This window comes from Drosophila elegans, unplaced genomic scaffold, assembly GCF_018152505.1.
Source record: "Drosophila elegans isolate 14027-0461.03 unplaced genomic scaffold, ASM1815250v1 contig_271, whole genome shotgun sequence".
Lineage (NCBI taxonomy): Eukaryota > Metazoa > Arthropoda > Insecta > Diptera > Drosophilidae > Drosophila > Drosophila elegans.
In genome coordinates this window covers 1,092,625-1,116,418 of record NW_024545647.1, presented here as the reverse complement: position 1 = coordinate 1,116,418, position 23,794 = coordinate 1,092,625, and the positions used below count along the sequence as shown (strand labels likewise).

At 35.8% G+C, this 23,794-nt stretch overlaps 1 protein-coding gene across 2 annotated transcripts in view; it reads right to left on the bottom strand.

Annotated features, from left to right (window-relative positions):
- Positions 1-23,794, bottom strand: part of LOC108138359 (poly [ADP-ribose] polymerase) — a 96,809-nt gene that overhangs the window by 49,568 nt on the left and 23,447 nt on the right. Inside the window, exons 1-2 of one of the 2 annotated variants that reach the window (XM_041708574.1) lie at positions 22,777-22,833; positions 15,501-16,031 (exon numbers count right to left, since the gene is read on the bottom strand). In XM_041708574.1, coding sequence (XP_041564508.1) covers positions 15,501-15,889 — 389 coding nt within the window. In that variant the 5' untranslated portion in view covers positions 15,890-16,031; positions 22,777-22,833. Of the gene's footprint in view, positions 1-15,500; positions 16,032-22,776; positions 22,834-23,794 lie in introns of those variants that run through there. The other variant, XM_041708573.1, reaches the window with a different exon arrangement.

The following is a 23,794-nucleotide window of genomic DNA, read 5'->3' as shown; positions in this document are numbered from 1 at the left end:
TTTACTCAAAACGAAATAGACGACGTAACTTCGGAGTCCCAACAAAACGAAATAATTACCCTCGAACATAAACGAGCCCATAGAGATGAAAAAGAGAACAAATTACAACTTTTGAAGAATTATTTCTTTCCACAACTTACCAAGAAAATCCAAGCAATAGTTAAAGCCCGTCAAACTTGTAAAGAATCAAAATACGATAGACACCCCCCAAAAGGAGAAATCCAACCGACCCCTATTCCTAATTACCCAGGAGAAATAGTTCACATAGATATTTATATTACCGAAAAACATAGAGTCTTAACGGGAATTGACAAGTTTTCAAAATATGTTCAAGTAAAAATTTTAGAGTCAAGAGCATCTGAAGATATTAAAAATCCGTTGAGGGAAATGTTAATTGCTTTCGGTATGCCGAAATGGATAATAATGGACAACGAACGATCATTTGGCTCAGCAGCAATAAAGTTTATGTTAGAAGATGAACTCAAAATATCATTACACACCACCGCACCGTACGCATCGACAAGTAACGGACAAATAGAAAGGTTTCATTCAACCCTATCTGAAATCATGCGGTGTCTCAAAAAAGACAACGGGAGCATATCATTTGAAGATTTAATCTTTAAAGCAGTTCAAGAATATAATAAATCGATACATTCTGTAACAAAAGAAAGACCCATAGACATATTTTTCAGAAGCACAATCTCTAGTTCAACAGAAGACATAGAAAAGAAACGAGAAGAAATAAAAAAGAAAATTAAAAATAAACAAACAGCCGACCTCGAATACCACAATCAAGGAAAAATATTACCAAAACTTTTTAAGCCAGGCGAAACTGTACATGTAAAAATAGATAAAAGATTAGGAACTAAACTTACACCTACATACAAAACCGAGAAAGTAGCGGAAAATAGAACGACCACCATTAAAACACAAACCGGAAAAATCATACATAAAAATAATATAAGAACATAATTTTTCAGATTATTTTTACCAACATGCTTGGGAATAACTACAGTCCTCGACTATTCCAATTCACAAATCATCTCACTCGAAACCGGATTAGCGGCTAAACAAGACGGAACATTTAAAATCATCCACATCTTTAACCTACAAAGCTATGAAGAAACTCTGGCGAAGTTAGAAGAATCATTTCATTCACTCACCCCATCTCATCCATTACACCCATATCTTTCCTATAAACTAAAACAGATCCAAACGGATTTACGCATACTCCAAACTCAAAAAAGACAAAAAAGGGCAATAGAAGCAATAGGTACTGCATGGAAATGGCTGGCGGGATCGCCAGATCACCACGACTATCAGATCTTAGAAGACAAGATAAATGAGCAGCTAGAAAACAACAATAGACAAGTAGTAATTAACAGACTAATTAATCAAAAAATAAACCAACTTACTAACGCTACTAATGCAATGTTGAAAATTACCCAGAGCTCGGAAGAAATCATAAATCAGAAAGCAAATATTTTAAAGTATAAAATTCAATTAATAAAAGAAGAAATAATTAACATAATATACGCAATTACATGGGCCAAATCTAACACAATAAATTCATTTGTACTTACAAACACAGAAACCAAACTAGTGGAAGGAATCTTTAAAAAAGAAAATAACTTATTTTTTAACATAGAAGAATTATTGGAATTTGCTCGAATCAAGTTAGCCACAAATGGCAACGACCTTATTTACATTAATAGCCTACCAACCATTGAATCAGATAATTGTAGAACTTTAAAAATTAAAGCAATAAAAAAAGCCCAAATAATCAATGATATAAAATATGAAAATTTTTTAGAATGTAAGAGACAATTATTGGCAATAATTAAACCTTGTGAATCCTATAATGATAAGACTATTTGTAATTCAGAAAATTTGTTAGATTTAAGCAATGATACTTGCTTAAACGCTCTATTAAACCTTCGAGAACCAGAATGTAAGATGATCAACAATCAACATATACCGGATTTCGAAGAAATACTACCAGGCACCATCCTGCTAAACAACTTCAATGGACCAGTCTCACTAGATGAAAAACTTCTACAACTGCAAGGCTCTTTCATAATACAATATCGTAATTCGACGGTAACAATTGGTGAAACCATCTTCAAGTCAAAGGAAATCAACGTAGTCGAACCAGAACCTCCGTTATTCCAACTATTGGGCGAAAAGACTAAGTTAGAGGAAGTTCTCTCACTACAAATGGTCAAGGAACTCAACATTAACAACACAAAAGCGCTGGAAAAATTAAGAAGCAAGGCAACCATAGAATCTTCCGTTAGCTACGGATCCGCCATTATCCTACTACTACTTATAATAGGATCAATCACGGAACTCCTACGAAGACGTAGGTCAACGGAAAGTACACCAGTTTCCGTGCCAGAAACGCAAGAAAAGCCCACGCATTCCGGACCTGTACTCTACTACGTTGCGACCGGGGACAGTCGCGTTTAAGGAGGGAAGAGTTAACACCCAAAATAATACAATTTCTTAGACAGAGGAAATGAGTAAGCATTGATTGCACAACAAACAGCAAAGCAATGCCCTCAATAATAGAATTTCCCAAACCGAAGAAGAGAGCATTAATTGTACAACTAACAGCAAAGCAATGCTCTCAATAAAGTTCTAACGAACTTAGCTTGCACCTTTTGGTCAGCGATCGTGGGAATGCAGAACAGCCAATTTCCAAAGTTGATCGAACTCAACTTAGTGCATACAACAAAAACTATAATTAAAATGCACTGGCCAATTACAATTAAGTTTAGCCAACGGCGACGGCGACCAAGAGCAGCAACCAATAATATGAAAGAACGTCAGCAGAAACATCAACAGCGGCAGAGACGGCGGCAGCGATGGAGCGACGCGTAGCTATAAAAACAATTGTTTAACCTAAGTAAGTTAGTTCTTAATCCAACTCAATAAAGAAAGGTTTGATTTATTTATCAAAATCATAATCAATCTTTTAACTTATATAAGTTAACACCGGCTAGCGGCCCCTTCCCTTCACCCCCTCTCGACATCCACGATACCCGACGATGACCCTTCTCATTCAACCCCTCGGCCACCCACATCGTACACATTCAATTCGAGTGGCCACACAGCGACAACATTACGCTCAAGTGGTCACATGAAGACGACACCAACTCAAGTGGCTGCAATGACCCGGCCGCTGGGCCACAAGAGCTACAGCGGCAGCACCAGCAATAGCGACAGCGGCAGCACCAGCAATAGCGACAGCAGCAGCACTAGCAATAGCGACGGCGGCAGCAGCAGCTAAACAGCGGCAGAGAAGCAACAGCAGCGATGCAGCGGCAGCGACGCGACGATGGAGACAGAACGACAGCGGCAGCGCGAGAACGACAGCGGCAGCGCCAGAACGTCAGCGGCAGAAGAGCAACGGCAGCAACAAGCAAGCGAAAGACTGTTGACCGCCCGCTAGCTGCCTCAGCTCAACAGCCGCCGCCCCTACCACTGCGCTAGATAAAATGCAGCGCTCACATCCGGAGCGCAACAAGCGGACCAACCAAAACCGCTGCCGTCGACTACGGTACTTCCGCGTCTGCCAACGGCATGCTGACGCCGGAGGACCAGAGTTGGTTAAGAGGCCAACCCACTAGTATTTAAGAGCTTACATCTGTAACCACAGTAGTACCGTGCGGACTGAATATTAGATTATAAAAGTAAACTTATAACGTAATCCGAAAGTAAAGGTTGCCTTCCTTAAGTACCAAAGAGAACGAGTGAGCAAGTGAGATGCAGCTGATAAACAACACGATAAGGTAGTATAGGGGAGCTTCGTACCCCCCCGGCCATGTCTGGCCTTAACTTATATAATAACATTACAGTGCACTCTTTTCTTGAGTTTATAAAATAAAGTCTAATATATATATACAACCAACCTTACATGGCGACCGTGACATGTGCGCGAGTAGAAAGTGAGACGGTTTAATTGTTGTCTCTGCGCGCTGTGTAATTTTCGTTATTTTGGCCCCAAATCGCGTAAATCTGCGAGTTTGGCTAATTAGGGCCAGTGCTTAACAAGTGTGGCTGTCCAATGTGGACGATGCAAGCCGATCCCTAATCCTCGGCTGTCCGAAATTAGGTTCTCCAGAGCCGCCCTCGAAAATCGTCAATCGAAATCTCCAGCCAGAAAAAAAAAATCAACAGTAATTAGCCTGTGCGATGACCAGCCGCCTGAGCCAAAAAGGCCCGGACTACAGAAACAATAACACAAAATCAACAAAAAAAAAAAAAAAAAAAAAAGGAAGGAAGAAAAATAAAGGAAATTGACCAGGACATGTGTGGAAGGAATGGCAAATCCTTCTACACCAACGATGGAAACTGAAGTGTGGTAGGCAGACCGCCGGCTACACCAACGAAGGAGGCATATGAGTGCGGAAGGCAGTCCGCCCTCTGCACCGTCGTGGGAGGCACCTGCTCCTGTTGAGCAAAGGGACGCACCAACCTTACAAGAGGCCCTAGAATTGTGTCCCAACGATGGACCTCGACCCCTCACAATAGCTGAGTACAGGGCACGACAGGAGTCCAGCAAACCCATCCACAAAAGAAAAAGAAGTAGAAAAAGGGTAAAACTTCTGCAACAGAGACGATTACTGAAGGTGTTTGCGCACTCAGCGCTTGTATTTAAATCACTAGTTGTAGGGCGAGAGCGGGAGCCAATAAAGCTTTCGTCTGTTCGCTCTTGCGAATTCGCCCCGTCTCTCGCCACCGTAGCATAAGTTAGGTTCTAAGAGAAATTATTGAAATATAATTGTTAGTGATCCATCGAACGTCATCGTAGCCACTCCTTTTCGTCGCGCTTTCGACATAGTTTTCACAAGTTTCGCAATTAAAATCGTCTCGAACTACTACGTTCACAAGTTCAAAAGTTCGCGTTGTTAATACAAAATAGTATTAAATTTTCAGAAGGACTACAGGAATATGGCAACGATCCCGCAGGAGAAGGAAGCACACGCACGAAACATTAAAGAACTGGACAAAATACTTTGTAAACGAGCAAAGTAACGCAACAAGGGCTGCATTTATGCCAATGCCTAAGTTGTCTTTAATTATAAACTTCTAAACCCGAGCCGATGCGCGTAAGCGCTGCTCGAAAAATACTAACCACTGTTAGGCTATATACTAACAACATATAACTGATATTGGTTTATATAGAGCAAAATATTGTAAATCAGTTATATGAAAATTAACACAAAATTTTTTCTTCTTCCAATTTTCAATTTTAATAAAATGAAATTTATGCGACTATGCCAGCATACAATTATTTAATCAATCAGTTTTGAATAACTAAATTCCTAAATTTTTGTTTGATGACGTTATTTTACTGAGTGCTTCTCAGACTTTAAAAGCTAGACAGGAATATTTACGTATATCCATTTAAAATCTCTTCATATAAATGAATAACAATAGAATAGATAAATTCTCTGACGAAAATCATAGTAATTATAATAATACCTATATATTAGAAGTTTATCTACCCAAAATGGGAATCGTAGACGTTAAGTCAGTGGACTCCACTGCTAACGTTATTAATAAAGTAGAACAATATTGACCTATATTGGGTACATATAATAATAATAATCATTGTCATCTTGAGCGCAAATTTTGTTACCAAAGTATACAAATTGCACAATAAATGTTTAAAGAAGAAGTAGTAGAGAAGTAGAGAACACGATCTAGATAAGATATAAAAAAAAAAATTTCAAAAGATTAGAGTGTTCAATTTAATACCCCCTTATTAAAAAAAAAAAAAACAAAATTTTTTTAAATTATTTTTGTTTAATCTATGGCATTTAACATGATAGAATTGGATAGCTGTTTTGAGGAAATAATTACTAAAGATCCAGAATTTAGAATGCGTGCATTAAATATTCTCCATTGCCATAAAAACTTCATTACAATCACTGAATTCGAATATAACTATATGGAAAAGTACAATTTGGAACTTAGCCTTTTGTTTGCTTACAATAAAAAAATAAAGGGTTTAATCCTAAATACTTTGCCATACGTCTCAGTAAAAGAGATCGTGGATTACCATTCTATACTCGGTGAAACCACGATCCTCATGGTAAAATTACATAGATAATATTGCCATGGAATGGAACGATTTGTATGCGAAATTGAACAAAATAAAAACAGTTCGATAAATCCTACAAATCCCTTAATCAGAACAAACCAATTCAAGGGAGCATAATAAAAAAACACGCAGAAATAGTAGAAAAATTGTTTTAACGAGGCGCGCATATTAATACATGGGCAATGAGAAAAATTAAATGACGACCATTGGTCAAGGGTATCAAAATTTTTGTAAGGCTCAGAGAAAATCTAATATTGATAAAAGAAAAATTCAATTTAGATATCTCTGTACCTACCATTCTTAATACCGCAATAACAGTTGAAACCGATGAAGAATCAACATTGGAAGAGTTAACTGGTGTAGATCAAACGGAGCAAGAAAATTTCAACAAGGAAATTAAGGAAGAAGATTTAAATAATCTTACTATCCCAGCCGTTTTATTATCAAACGCAGATAATCAAACAGATTCAGACTCAGACTCAAGCGCAAACATAACTAAGAACAATAACTTCGAAATGGCGTAAACAAATATCGACTTCATTAACACTGCATCAAAGCTTATACCAGTTTTCTATGGTAAAGCAGTAAACTTAACCAGTTTCATTGATGCATTGCATATTATAGAGTCAATAAAAGGCAAAAGACAAAACTAAAGGGCGTAGCAAGAAATCTAATTGGAAACGAAACAACGGTAGGTGAAGTTATTGCCAAGTTAAAAAGCAACGTCAAAGGCGAAACTGTAGAGGTATTGCCAGCAAAGCTAATGAATCTACAGCAACGAAATAAAACTGCTAATCAATACAAATCAGAAATTGAGCAGATGACGAAGGCTTTAGAAAGTGCATACATAACAGACGGCTTAACACTAGAACTAGCAAGAAGTTATTCCACACAGCACGCAGTAAAAGCAATGACTAAAAACTGCACGATTAATAAGGTAAAACTTATCATGCACGCCGGCAACTTCAACACAATGAACGACGTAATTTCAAAATTCGTAAACAGTTGCACAGAAGCAACTGGACAACCAAATTCGGTCCTCTACTACAACAACTATACACAGCGCGGCGGAAACCGCGGACGTGGAAGTTATAGAGGTAATTTTCGTGGTCGTGGTAACAATTATGGTTACTACAACAATACCAACCAAAACAATGGTCGCGGCAACTACAGAGGAAACTCAAGGGGCCGTGGCAACTCTAGCGGAGGCTACAATAACAACAATACAAGCAATGTAAGAGTAGCCAATGACACGTCGGGAAACTCCGAACCCCCTTTAAATGTTCAACAGTAGAGACAGTAACGGTCCATACTATTAATCTCAGTCAGAATATATTCGTCTCATTCACCCATGTGGCTACCGGAAAAAAACTTGTCTTTTTGGTAGACACAGGTTGTTCAGACGAACACTGATAAATATTGTGTCAAAGATTTAATGAGCTCTGCACATGTCATGTAGAACTGTGTAATTCTATCAAGAGCCATAATTTACGATCTGGGACCCGACAAGGGTTCAGTTTTTCAAATGCACTTGTAATCTGTAACAGCAGGCCACTTGGGCTATCTAATACCGAGAGTTCTTGTGCGGGGGCAAAATAAATAACTCCCCCGCCCAGACTAAAAGATTAGGTTTCTGCGTAGACCATAGCTAAGATTAGAATAAGATTTTCACATAAGTTTCTTGTTAAGAAGTTTTAAATAAAATGAAATAGTTTCAATACAGAACTCAAACAAAAAGGTTGTATTTATTTACTATCCTTAACACAGGTGCCGAAATCTCTATAGTAAAAGAAAATTCCGATATATTTCAAAACGTACAAAATAATAACATAATAGATATACGGGGAATAAGCCAAGAAATTACTAAATCCAAAGGCTTAACATCAATTGAAATACAGACTACCAAGTACATAATCCCACACGATTTTCATATCGTAGACTTACACTTAGCTGTCCCTTGTGATGGCATTTTGGGGATTGATTTTATTAAAAAATACAACTGTCAACTAGATTTTCAGCCATCTGAAGATTGGCTTATAATAAGACCAAACAATTTAAAATTTCCAATTTATGTTCCAATAGAATACAGTTCTGGCAATAACTCAATTCTTCTCCCAGCAAGATCACAAGTCATTAGAAAAATAAAATTAAATTCAAAAGAGGACAGTGTATTAATTCCAACTCAAGAAATTGAGCACGGAATTTATATAGCAAGTACAATAGCTACAACACAAAATGCCTTCATAAGACTACTGAATACAACAAACGAAGATAAAGTGGTCAGTGCGGATAATTTAGCATATGAATCACTGTTGAACTATGATGTAGTCGATGAACATATAAAATAGAGAAAAGTCTGTATTATCCCAATTGTCAGAAAATTTTCCCCCACAATTCAAATTCCAACTCACAAATTTATGCAAAAAATATAATGACATATTCGGATTAGAATCCGAACCAATTAGCACAAATAATTTCTACAAACAAAAACTGAGATTGAAAGATGATGAACCCGTTTACATAAAAAAATATAGAAGCCCACATGGTCAGGTGAACGAAATTCAAAAGCAAGTCGGAAAACTAATCACCGACGGAATAGTCGAACCATCAGTATCGGAATACAATAGCCCATTATTGCTTGTCCCTAAAAAATCAGCTCCAGGTTCCGAAGAAAAAAAGTGGCGATTAGTAATTGACTATCGTCAGATTAATAAAAAATTATTGTCCGATAAATTTCCACTCCCTAGAATTGATGATATTTTAGACCAACTAGGTCGAGCAAAATACTTTTCATGTCTTGATTTAATGTCAGGATTTCATCAAATAGAACTTGAAAAAAGCTCAAGGGACATAACTTCCTTTTCAACGAGCAATGGCTCGTATCGATTCACACGATTACCTTTTGGCTTAAAAATAGCGCCAAATTCATTTCAGAGAATGATGACTATTGCATTCTCTGGACTTGAACCTTCACAAGCATTCCTTTATATGTATGACTTAATAGTTATAGGTTGTTCGGAAAAACATATGCTTAAAAACTTAACAGACGTTTTTGAGAAATGTAGGAAATACAACCTAAAGTTACATCCACAAAGATGTTCATTCTTTATGCATGAGGTGACTTTTCTAGGTCATAAGTGCACAGATAAAGGAATACTTCCAGATGACAAGAAATATGACGTCATACTGAACTATCCAATCCCACACGATGCAGACAGCGCAAGACGTTTTGTAGAATTCTGCAATTACTACAGAAGATTCATAAAAAATTTCGCCGATTATTCACGGCACATAACACGATTATGTAAAAAGAATGTTCCTTTTGAATGGACATCTGAATGCCAAAACGCATTCGAATATTTAAAAACAAATCTTATGGCACCTACTTTGCTACGATATCCAGATTTTAGTAAAGAATTTTGTATAATTACTGATGCAAGTAAGCAAGCATGTGGAGCGGTTTTAACTCAAAACCATAACGGACTCACCCCATTGCATATGCATCAAGAGCTTTTACCAAGGGAGAAAGTAATAAGTGTACTACCGAGCAGGAACTAGCTGCAATACATTGGGCAATATTACATTTTCGACCATACATTTATGGCAAACATTTCATTATCAAAACCGATCACAGACCGTTAACATACTTGTTCTCAATGACTAACCCAAGTTCCAAACTGACACGTATGAGGCTAGAATTAGAAGAATACAACTTCACAGTTGAATATTTAAAGGGAAAAGACAATTACGTAGCTGATGCGTTATCAAGAATAACCATCAAAGAACTACAAAATATAACCGGAAATATACATAAAGTCACTACAAGATATCAAAGTAGACAGAAATCCTGCGCAGGAGAAAAAGAAATAGACTTGCCTAGGCAATCTATAGAAAAAGCTTCAAAGCCCAACGTATACGGAGTCATAAACAATGACGAAGTACGCAAAGAAGTGACCTTGCACGTAAAAAATATGCTATGTTTATTTAAACATGGAAAAAAAGTTACTGCAAGATATGATGTTAGCGATTTATATACCAATAGAGTTCTTGACTTAGGTCAGTTTTTCCAAAGGCTTGAGAAGCAAGCCGGTATACATCAAATCAGCCAACTCAATGTGGCACCGTGGGAAAATATCTTTGAATACGTTTCAATAGATAATTTCAAGGAAATGGGCAATATAACATTAAAATCATTGAGAGTAGCGCAACTCAACACGGTGACCCTAATAAATTCTGAAAAAGAAAAAGAAGCAATTATGTCTACATACCATGATGAACCAATTCAAGGAGGTCATACTGGCATTTCCAAAACCTTGGCCAAGGTCAAAAGACAAGGAATGACTCGATATATTGCAGAGTACGTACGAAAATGTCTAAAATGTCAAAAAGCGAAAATAATCACGCATACGAAGATCCCATTAACCATTACGGAAACACAACAAACAATTGAAGATTTATGTAAAAATTTAAATATCAAAAACATAAATTCTACTGCACACCATCACCAGAGCGAAGCCACAGAACACTTAACGAGTTCATACGCTCATACATCTCAGTTGATAAAACAGATTGGAATGTATGGCTACAATACTTCGTATACTGCTTTAACACAACACCCTCTATGGCACATAATTATTGTCCATACGAACTAGTTTTTGGGAAAACTCCAAACTTATCAAAACATTTCAATAGCATAGATAGAATAGAACCATTATATAATATAGAAGATTATGCTAAGGAATCTAAATTTAGATTAGAACAGGCATATAAAAGAGCCAGAATAATGCTAGAAACTAATAAACAAAAACAAAAAGATAGATACGACAAAAATAGCTTAGACTTTGAATTAAAAATAGGAGACCAGGTTTTATTAAAAAATTAAACTGGCCATAAGCTAGACTTTAAATATTCAGGACCATATACGGTAAAGAAGATAGAATCCAATAATAATATAACTATTTTAAATGCAAAAAACAAAACACAGACAGTTCATAAGGATAGACTAAAAATTTGTATAGATTAGATTTTGTAGGATGGCCATTCATATAAAAAAAAAAAAATAATAAAATTACATCAACATTAAAAAAAAAACAAATATTTTTTTGTTTATTACTTCACTATAATAAAATATAGGAATACAAATTCACAAAAAACAAGAAAGAAAGCAAACTTCGGCAAGCCGAAGTTCATATACCCTTGCAGCTATCGCAAGAATTAAATATTTTTGAAAACATTAAAATTATGATTTACTGGCGTATATGTTTAAAAACATTGAAGCTATGACGATTTGCAGCTTAATTATTTGATTGTTCTTTTATATATTTTTTTATTATTTGTATGGGAGCTATATGATATAGTCGTCCGATTTTGATGAAATTTAAACCATAATTCTGAAATATTTAACCATTGCTATATGTCAAAGAACTAAAAAAAAAATTAAAAAACAGCAAAGTTATAATTTTTTTCAATTATTTTTCCGATTGTTCCTATGGGAGCTATATGCTATAGTCGTCCGATTTTGATGAAATTTTAACCATAATTCTGAAATATTTAACCATTGCTGTATGTCGAAGAACTAAACAAAAAATTAAAAAACAGCAAAGTTACAATTTTTTTCAATTATTTTTCCGATTGTTCCTATGGGAGCTATATGCTATAGTCGTCCGATTTTGATGAAATTTTAACCATAATTCTGAAATATTTAACCATTGCTATATGTCGAAGAACTAAACAAAAAATTAAAAAACAGCAAGGTTATAATTTTTTTTCAATTATTTTTCCGATTGTTCCTATGGGAGCTAAATGCTATAGTCGTCCGATTTTGATGAAATTTTAACCATAATTCTGAAATATTTAACCATTGCTATATGTCGAAGAACTAAACAAAAAATTAAAAAACAACAAAGTTATAATTTTTTTTCCATAATTTTTCCGATTGTTCCTATGGGAGCTATATGCTATAGTCGTCCGATCCGGCTCGTTCCGACTTATATACTACCTGCAATAGAAAGACAACTTTTGGGAAAGTTTCATGCAGATAGCTTTAAAACTGAGAGACTAGTTTGCATATAAACGGACGGACTGACGGACATGGCTAGACCGACTCGCCTAGTGATGCTGATCAAGAATATATATACTTTATAGGGTCGGAGATGTCTCCTTCACTGCGTTGCAAACTTCTGACTGAAATTATAATACCCTCTGCAAGGGTATACAAATTTTTATAATAATAAATAATAAGAAATAGTCGCATAAATTTTCAAAGTTTCAACTTTTCCAATATTTACTATATTAACCAAAAAAAAAAATAACAATAATAATAACAAAAAAAAAAAAAAAAGTTTTACTAATTTGCTAGTTTTTATAAACATACATATATATATACTTAACGCAATAATTAAAAAAATAACTTCATAGATTACGTTATTTTTCAAAAGGAGGGAGATGTAGTATGCTCACATATAGGGTATACATTGTACCGCTTATATCACTGTAACATTGTAGCATTTGTTTATGTCCGAATATTCCCAGCACTTCAAGTGCAAAGCAATTCGACCCACACAACTATGTAATGCACATCCTAAATGCTGAGTCGGCATGTCTGCGTGCGCGGCCGACATTACAGTGCACTCTTTTCTTGTGTTTATAAAATATACCTTATATTACAGTTTATATACCCTTGCAGCTATTCCAAAAATTAAATATTTCTTAAAACAACAATATTCCGATTACTTGGTTTTTATGTCTTACAAGCCGCTAGATGATGTCGTTGTCCGAATTAAATAAAATTAGAACCGTAATTCTGAAACAATAAACGATTAATTTGTATAGAAGTATGTATATTAAAGTCAGTGAAGTAAGAATTTTTGTCATTTATTTTCCCGATTGTTCACATGATATAGTCATGCGATACGGCTCGTTTTAACCATACGTTTCTATGCAAATTAGCCTATCAGTCTTAAAGCTATTAGTAATAACACTTCTAAATGAGTAAAACGAGTTATAGCTTTAAAACTGTCTAGTTTGCGTAAAAGGAGTGGACAAACAGACGGATAAGGCTAGATGCTGATAGGGCCGGAAACGTGACCTTCTAACTGATAATTTAATACTATTTGTAAGGATATAAAAATTAACGAGAAAATTGTCTGGCCCCCAATAGAACATTTTATTGCTCATAACTTATTTGTTTTTAAAGATATTTGCTTACATCTTGCTCACTTTTTTGCAATTTATTTGATTTCTTATTATTTTGCTTAAGCTAAGAATAGTTTTAAATTTAATTAAAAAAAAAAAAATGAACATTTTACAAATGTTTACTGAATATGTTTTTCTTTAACCAGAAAACATTTTCCTCACAGAAAATACGGTCCATACTTTAAGGAAAGAATTCTTACCAGGACAACGTTAAATGCTTTTAATAATCATGCATTAAAACTTGTTATATAACAAAAGTTGGGGAATTTTAAGTGCTTTATAATCATAAAGTGCAAGGAAGTACAAAATAAAATATAATTTAACTTTTTTAATAAAACTAATAACATTAAGGTAGCTTAAAAAACATTTGAAAATATTTTTTTGTGACATATATCATACTCTTCTTGTATAAATGTAATAGCCGTGCAAGGTCTAGCAATTTTGATCGATTTAAGGCTTAATAAGCTAGATTTTCAAAAAGTCGTAGAACAAACTTTTTTGTACCGAACTGTCCAATACAAGAAAATTATTGCAGGACTCTATAACAAGACCTTAGCATTTTGAAAAACCTTTAGAGGCTCAAAAATTTTCGTTTTTTGAATAACTTTTGAATGGAGAATCGGATTCCAGCAAGTAAGGTGTCATTCGACGCGTATAAGTATTTTACTGAACCGAAAACAAGAGCTAAAATTAAGAAACAATTTAGTATTTCACGTTCACCGGCCTTTATCCTGAACAAAATAATTTTATTTAATCTAATTTAAAAAATTTTTTTTTGAGTCTTGGTATGCAATCCCTTTAGATTTAACGATACCTACCGATTGGGCTTATTACTTGTTACGATCGAACCAACACAGCAGATTTTTAATTCTGCGACTATACATAGTAGCAAAGATTATACAATACATAGGTGGTACATTTCATAAAAAATTAAATGCATGGCGGCAAGCCGAATTTTATATTCCCCTTTAAATATTCTTTAAAGCATCTAAACTTCGATGTATATGTTTTAAAATGTTTATGATTTTCAGCTAATTTATTCGATTGTTAGATCCAAAATAAAAACAACAAAAAATAAAAACCTTTTGTAAAATATCGTTATTTTCTTTAAGAAAGTCCTAACTTAAAAATTAAAAAAAAAAATTAAAAAGAAAAGTCGCCTTTTGCCACACCCGATCAAAGATCTAAAAAAGCTGAACTTAATGCACATTGACTTAACCATCACGACTACAGATAGACTTTTAGTTTACAGGACATTTAATAATTTTTGTGTTCTCTCAGCGGCATTGAAGCGCTGATCCGGCTGCCGAAAAACAAAAATTTGTAATTTGACTAAAAAGTTGCACATGCAAAACGTTTGCGCATGTATTGTGTTAGTCCTACAACCAAATTCTAAAAATATAATCTCTCGTCCTTCTTCCAGTCTCCCCTTATCATCAAGCTTAAAACAAAACAGAACATTTTTTTGTATGAGATGTCGCATCTATGTATGTATTGTATAATATTTGATAGTAGTCTCCTATGCACACGCTCCTTGTGCGCATCGTCACTTTATGTACTACTGTCCATAGTGATATTATCAAATTTAAGACTATTGCAAACACGCGGAACCGAATGAAGCATGGTGACACAATTTTAAAAATCCATATATTATTTTAGAAGTTATTTAAAATAATGTTTTAATGTGCGTCACTGCATATGAAATACAATAAAATTTTCGCACTTAAATTGGACGAGTAATTGGCACGGGGGAACTAGTCAATTTTTTTTGTTTGGCGACAGCGGTTTTAAAGGCCGTGTCGACCACGGATATACATGCTTATGCATTTATGTTCAGACGTCCAATTTTGTCGGCGAAATTTTCTTTTACAAGTTGAATTTATTTAGTTGTTCACTGATCATGCTAAAAAAAACCTTGCCCATCGGACGACATATAGCAGCAGATCGGGTAAAACATGATAATCTGTTTGTTTGCCTAACTAATGGTTTTTATCAAATCGAACTCATCCCTTGACTGCAAGGGTAGTAAACACTTCGGCTTGTCAAAGCTTGCTTCCGTTCTCGCTGTTACAAAAACATCATTATTTTTAAGTAATTTTGGTTTTCATAAGAATAAATCACATAACAATAAAAATGTTTGTATTGTAAAAATACAAACATTCAATGTTTACGGTTCCTGATTTTTAATACTAACCCATCATATTCGTCGCTTAAATTTTTCGTCTCCAGATTTTTAGATAAGGTCCTTTCACTTGGAGGAAGATATTGAATAAGGCGTGTTGATGGCATTTTGTTTACTACATTTAAAAAGCTATATCTTGCTTTAAGATCTTTTGGTATTTTGCATGCTGATCTGGTCGGCTCCGCTAACACCTTGGTGCATTTGCTCCACTCAGAAATATTTCCGTTACAAATGTAACCAGACTTATCAAAAATAAATTGAGAGCTGCCGCATTCAGAGCATGATTCAATAGCACCGAAAGTCAGCAAATCTGATGCTTGATCTAATAATCTTTCAGAGTCACCAGATAAAGGCTGTTGATTATTCAACTGTAAAAGTTTTTCAATGTCGGTCTTCTTCATTGTACTTTTAAGTTCGTCCCGATACTTAAAAATGGCGTCATTTTGACTTTGTAAATATTTAATTTTTTCAATTTCATCGGTATTATTTAACAGTTCCGTTTTAATTTTTTTTGCTTGAGGTAATTCTTCAGATTTTATTGCTCTGTCAAAAAAGAAAAAAACAAAGGATTATTTAAACAGATTTATTCTGTTGCAGGGTAGGCTTAAATTTAAAACAAAGTTAAAGTACAATACTTAGAAACATGTTTTGCGATTGCGAGTTCATCCGAGAGTAATCATTTTGTTTCACCTAAGGAACTGCGAATTATTTTTAAATTTAAATAAAAGTTAATGCGTGTATGTTTTAAAAAATTAATTATATCTGTTTTTCGATTCATTTGTTAATCATTCCTCTGAAAGTATTTAACGGAACAGTACAAAATAACTTTACCCCAAGATGCACGACTTTTTTTATTTATTACATTTATGATTAAATGTTTTAAAATTCTCCTTAAGAAGACATATTTGAAGGTCGTTTTGTTAAACGTGTGCATAGTAATTTTTTTATGGTAGGCATACTTGCTTTGTATAATTTTTCATAATTTACCGTCGAAATGCAGGAACCCTGTGCATTGAAAATTAAATGATCTAATTCCACTCGAATCTGCTAGTTATGCGAATTCACAATCATACACTTTCATTCCCACAATGTATTCCATAAGTTACTGTAAGGTTTGAAGAATAAAGTTTCATAATAATTTTAACTGAAGCAGAAGGAGGTTCTCATTTCTTTAAATTCAATTACACACCGAAGCACTGAAGCATAGAAATCGACCCCAGTATTCATAAATACTGTAATTCGCGTTATCGATATCGACGTTGATGTTGCTGATACTGGCGTTCCCTCACAGCTTGTAGCTGAAAGTGGGATTATAGAATTAATAATCCAATTGGGAATGCTGATTCCAAGTTTTTATACATATATAACCCAAACCGCTCCCTTGTAGCTTTGGGGGGATTTAAAAAATTATGATGTGTCATAAAATAAGGAACCGTTCTGAACACGACATTGTGTCTGGATACTTATTTAACACTTCCATGGCGACCGAAGGCAAAAACAATTAACAAAAACAAAAAACAAAAAACAATTTAACAAATCTTAAAATTATAGTAAATCTTTTACCGGGAAAATAACAAAGGTTGAGGTCAACAGTACTACGGTAACAACAATGGTATCAATAATTATAGTCAAAACAGCTATTATTATAATGCCCAAAGAGCACTAAACAGAAATTCAAATCAAAGTACTGAGAGAGGAGACTTAAATATTTATGTAAAAGAAATCAATAACGACAATGAAAACCAGAACGCTTACGTGTTGATGGCCAGTGTGCGCTAGGAGACTACTATATATAGCCCCAATATACAAAATCACCAAAAAATAGTCCGATTTTAAAATGATTCAAAGGGTATTGCTTTTATAAGAGTAATATCGAATATTGGAACTTTTGGGGTCGGTGGAGCAAAAAGTCTGGTTTTGTGTTCTGGCTTCAAAATTGCGCTCAACGACACCTGACTCATCTCAATCCAATACTCCGTTCAATAAACAATATTTAGACTGAATTTTTTCTCAGAACACTTTATTATTGTCAGTATTCAAAGAAAAATTCTTAATAATGTTAGCACTGTGTGGAAAAAAAACGTAAACATTTGGCACAAGGCAGGGTTCTTTCTTTACCCACTTGCAATCATGAAACATGAGGACATTGCAGAAATAAAAAAGTGGACAAAATTTACAATCATTAAACATGAGGACATTGCAAAAATAAAAAAGAAAGGAAGCAAACTTCGGTAAGCCGAAGTTCATATATCCTTGTACCAATTACAAAAACTAAACATTTTTAAAAACATCAAAATTATGATTGACTTGCGTATATGTTTAAAAACATTGAAGCTATGATGATTTGCAGCTCAATTATTCGATAGTTCCTATGGCAGCTATATGATATCGTTATCTGATTTTAATAAAATTAAAAACGTTATTCTGAACTGTCATATTATTAACTAGTCAAAAAGAATTTCTAAAAAAAATTACAATATAAAAGAGTTAAGTTTTTTTAATTTATATTTTTATTTTTATTGTTCCCATGGGAGCTTTATGTTATAGTCGTACGATTTTGATGAAATTTAAGCCGTAATGCTTAAATATTTAACCGTTACTATATATCGAAGAACTAAAAAAAATCAAATCAAATTAAATTATTTTTCCCGATTGTTCCTTTGGGAGCTTCATGCTATAGTCGTCCGATCCGGGCGTTCCGACTTATATACTACTTGCAATACAAAGTCAACTTCTGGGAATGTTTCATGAAGATAGCTTTAAAACTGAGAGACTAGTTTGCGTAGAAACGGTTGGACAGACGGACGTACAGACGGACATGGCTAAATCGACTCTAGTAGTGATGCTGCTCAAGAATAAATATACTTTATAGGGTCGGAAATATATCCTTCACTGCGTTGCAAACTTCTGACTGAAATTATAATACCCTCTGCAAGGGTATAAAAAATCAAACGAGTGACAACTGAAATGTAGCCTGATGGAGGCCGTTTCGATACAGCCTAGAAAAATACTTAAAAATAAAAGGCGCGATATTACGACCTTTGTAATAGCTGGTCGCCAAGTGACAGTGAGAATTGAATAAGAAGAAAAACAAAAACAAAGTAATGGCCGAACTTAAGCCATTCCGATGCAATTGCATAGACAAATCACTCTGGCGCTCCGAATGGGAGGTCTGATTGCGCGCATTCAACAAATATGCAGAGAGCGAAGAGATCAGCTCAACTCTTAAAAATCGCAATAAACTTTTGCATCTGGGAGGTTCACAAATTCAGTCTACTGTTATAAACAGCTTGCCAGGATCAAAAAAATTAAATGAATATTTTTCGCCGATACGCAATTCGGTATTTGAGCGACGAGAATGAGGATGGAGAATGTTTCACCGAGTTTCTTATGCGATTGCGTCAGCAGGTGAGGAAGTGTAATTTTGGTACTTCCAAAACAGAAATAAGAAAAAAAAATTGATTCTTGGGTACCGGCGGAGCTGAAGAAAAAGTTGCTGTCAACTGAACAGTCCTTGGAGGAAGTCATACCTGCTTGTCTAATTGAGGAACAAGTGCGCAAGCAAATGGATGCTCAGACTCTTTGATCAATAAGATTGCATCGCGCACGGCTAAATGGAACAACACCAAATAGTTTGCTTTGTCCAGCGAAAAATGCGGAATGTAACAGATGTTTTAATGTCGGGCACGTTGCTAAGAGATGTCGGACTACTGTGAAGAGATACGGTGGAAATCATAGAGGAGGTGCAAAGCGGCGCTATGTAGATGAAGCACCGGTCCGAGCAGTGAGTGGTGGTCAACGATCCCTGTCTCCGAGTTGTAAATGATTGTGACATGGGCGAAGTCATTTCTTGCCGAGTTGGTGGCTTACCAATTGGCATGGTTATCGATTCCGGATCCAAGTATAACTTATTAAGTCAAGATGATTCGAACTATCTACAAGGTGCAGCTATATTAAATCTGCGAACTGATTCGAGAAATCAATTTCGGGCATATGCTGCATATCAGTTGTTACATATTTCATTTGTGTTTGAAGCACCGATTTCAGTTGGAGGGAATGCTAAGTCTATTGCCGCCTTTTATGTAATAAAAAAGGGTAAGCAATCGTTGCTTGGTCGCGAAACAGCCATAAAACTCAACGTGATGAGACTGGGCATAGCTATAGAGTCGAAAAGTTGGAACCTTTTCCAAAGTGAATAATGTAATCTATTCGTCTGTCAATTGATCCACTTGTGAGGCCGTGAAGCAACCAATGCGACGCATCCCAGACCCCATTGAAGACACCGACTAAGTGAATGGATTTCTCCAATAGTTATCGCATTCAAAGGTGATGGGGATATAAGGGTGTGCATTGATATGCGTCAAGTGAATAAAGCAGTTCAACGGGAAAATTACCCATTACCAACATTCGAGTCGTTTTTAACGAAGCTTAAGAACGCTAAGTATTTTTCCCGACTGGATTTAATGAGTGCGTATCAACAATTTGAATTGCATCCAAATAGGCGAGAAGTTACTACATTTTTGATACCACAAGTACTGTATAGATACAAGCGTCTACTCTGCGGTGTTAACTCAGCAACTGAGATATTTCAAAAACTGCTGGAGGAACGATTTGCGAAATGCCTTAAATTATATAGATTATGTAATTGTCATCGGGAGTTCATTGGAGGAACGCGACCAAAATCTGGAGATGGTAAAAGTTATTTTCAAGGAAAACAATATATTTCTCAACAAAGATAAATGCGTATGGAAAACACAGCGAATTAAGATCCTCGCGCATATATTATATCTGACATAGGCATTTTTGCTGATCCAGAGAAAGTAAAAGTAATTACGGCATTCAGGCCATCAAAGAACAAAGAGGTCACGAACGTGGGAAGGTTCTGGCCAGATTTGGCAGATACAACAGAACCGTTGAGTAAGTTACTCAAAGCGGATGAGAAATTTCTGTGGAACCAACAAGTACAGCAGCATTCGACAAATTAAAAATTGGAGTTCCACGAGTTTCGGAGTTGGCATATTTTAACGTGAAATTAAAAACACGTGTAATAGCTGATGCCAGTCCTGTAGCGCTGGGAGCGGACTTAATACAGTTTGATGTCGAGAATAATCAATTTATCATATCGTTTGCAACTAAGAGCCTTTCTGATGTTGAAGTTGAACGGAAGGGAAAGTTTGGCATTGGTATGGAGCGTGAAAAAATTTCGTTACTAAATTGTTGGTCTGGAATTCGACTTGGTAACTGACCATAAGCCATTGGAAACAATTTTTAAACCAACTTCTAAGCCTCCAGCTAGAATTGAGAGGTGGTTATTACGTCTACAGGCAATATATAAGTCTGGGAATGAAAATATTGCTGACTCGATCTCACGCTTATATGACATTTCAAGTACTAAATTATTTGATTGGGGTGGATAGGAAAACATATTCCATATGATTTCAATTTCTAACATAACATGCCTGGACAAAGACTGCTGGACTTCTGCAACAACAGCGCATATTATCCATTTCGTCTGGAGCTTTCAAGTATTGGTAGTATTCTATTAAGAGTAAGCCGTCTGATCATCCCCCAACAACTACGACAGAAAGTTTTAACACTAGCTCATGAGGGACACCCTGGAGAAGCAGAAATAAAAAGGCGACTGAGATCAATAGTATGGTGGCCAAAAATTGACTGGGATTCAGAAAAATCTGGCAAGGATTGTCGTGACTGTATATTGGTATCCTTACCAGATAATCCAGTCCCAATGAGACGTCATGCATTTCCGAGTAGCCACTGATTTGTTAGGACCATTGCCAAATAATGAGCACTTGCTAGTTCTCACGATTACTATTATAGATACATAGAAGTAAAATTTGTACAATCAATAGGATCCAAGGTGCTCATTGAAGAGATGTCCGAAATTTTTAGTAGATTGGGGTTTCCAAAAAATTTAAGAACAGACAATGGCAGACAATAAGTGTAGAGTTTAAAATGATCTCAGGGGGTTCTAGTTTGGACATCAAATCTTCTCAACAGTTGGATGGCAGCGAGCAAGGAAATGGTGCCTCACTTGGAACACAGCCACCACCGCTACCGCAAGCCGAATCAATTCCCGATATCTCCGTGGAGCAGCCTTCAGATGCGCAGCAGAACTTGAAGCTGAAAAATATTGGAGGGAAGTGGCAGCCTGTCACTGTAAGCGGTGCTGAGAGTGGAGAGCATTCTGTCCCTCATTGAGTAAGTCGTTTACATACACTTTTAAAGCGCGGATCGCACCGAAGAAATAATAAATATTGTTTGTATATCTGAGTTATTGCGTGCAGTTGGTATGTAATTATTGGGCAATTTGCAGGTCATAACAGTATTTTATGATTTTCAACAATCAATCGAATTATCGATACTACTTAAACAAATCACGCCTGCTCTAGTACTCGCTTTTGCTCCCTCAAGTTAAGACGAAGAGGTAATGTTTTCTTTTTCCACTCACAATAAATGTCATTCAACGAAATTGTCGAGTTTTAATTGAACCAATCACCGTCAAACCTACATACACTGCAGGTAATCTAAGCTTGGTTAAGATAAAAGCACCAGTACTTTCAGAAAATAATCAAATCTCGAAAAAATCACAGAGCATAAGATAAACACATGATCACAAGCGACAGTAAATCTAAATATACTTATTTAAGAATACATTATACCCATTTACTCTGATAATAGCGCTCAATTCGGACATGTTCTGCCAACAACTGGACCGCTCATGCAGAAGAGACCATTTTTTGATCAATAGAGGTCCAATTTACTTTCATTAGGACAACGTAAGGTGACGGGCCAGAAGCTCCGGGAGCTCGGATGGGAGGTTATTTTGCATCCACCGTATAGTGATTACCACCTGTTTCTGTCCATGGCGAATAAGCTTGGTAGTTGGAAGTTTTTTTCCAACAAGGAAACAAGCTTCCATCAGAGTGGGAACTAGTCATCGGACAAAACGGCGCATAAATTTGACTTTAATCGCATGATTGTAACCCATTTTATGAATAATTGAGAACTCAATATATATGCCGCAATACTTTTTGACACCCTTGTATATGGTACAAACTTGACCAATTTTTTGTAACAATTAAAAAAATGCATTATGTGTAATGATTACCTAAGCATCGTCCGAGAAGAAGAAGATAAAGCATTTCAAAGCGGATTAAAAGCAAGCAGCGTTGTTTGTAACGCTGTTCAATTGTGTTATACAGCTTTACACACCTTAGGGGTTTATAATTAAAAAAATTTTTTTTTAGTTATTGCAAGATATACTTACGGGAGAATGCTTTTTACTGCCGCTTGATCATCACTCGTTAGACTCGCATAACAAAGTAATGGCCGAACTTAAGCCATTCCTATGCAATTGCATAGACAAATCACTCTGGCGCTCCGAATGGGAGGTCTGATTGCGCGCATTCAAGAAATATGCGGAGAGCGAAGAGATCAGCTCAATTCTTAAAAATCGCAATAAACTTTTGCGTCTGGGAGGTTCACAAATTCAGTCTACTGTTTATAGCTTGCCAGGAGCAAAAAAATTAAATGAATATTTTTCGCCGATACGCAATTCGGTATTTGAGCGACGAGAATGAGGATGGAGAATGTTTCACCGAGTTTCTTATGCGATTGCGTCAGCAGGTGAGGAAGTGTAATTTTGGTACTTCCAAAACAGAAATAGGAAAAAAAAATTGATTCTTGGGTACCGGCGGAGCTGAAGAAAAAGTTGCTGTCAACTGAACAGTCCTTGGAGGGAGTCATATCATATCTGCTTATCTAATTGAGGAACAAGTGCGCAAGCAAATGGATGCTCAGACTCTATGATCAATAAAATTGCATCGCTCACGGCTAAATGGAACAACACCAAAATAGAGTGCGGCAGATGAGGCCGAAATGATCATGATTCAAATAGTTTTCTTTGTCCAGCGGAAAATGCGGAATGTAACAGATGTTTTAATGTCGGGCACGTTGCTAAGAGATGTCGGACTACTGTGAAGAGATACGGTGGAAATCATAGAGGAGGTGCAAAGCGGCGCTATGTAGATGAAGCACCGGTCCGAGCAGTGAGTGGTGGTCAACGATCCCTGTTTCCGAGTTGCAAATGATTGTGACATGGGCGAAGTCATTTCTTGCCGAGTTGGTGGCTTACCAATTGGCATAGTTATCGATTCCGTATCCAAGTATAACTTATTAAGTCAAGATGATTCGAACTATCTACAAGGTGCAGCTATATTAAATCTGCGAACTGATTCGAGAAATCAATTTCGGGCATATGCTGCAGATCAGTTGTTACATATTTC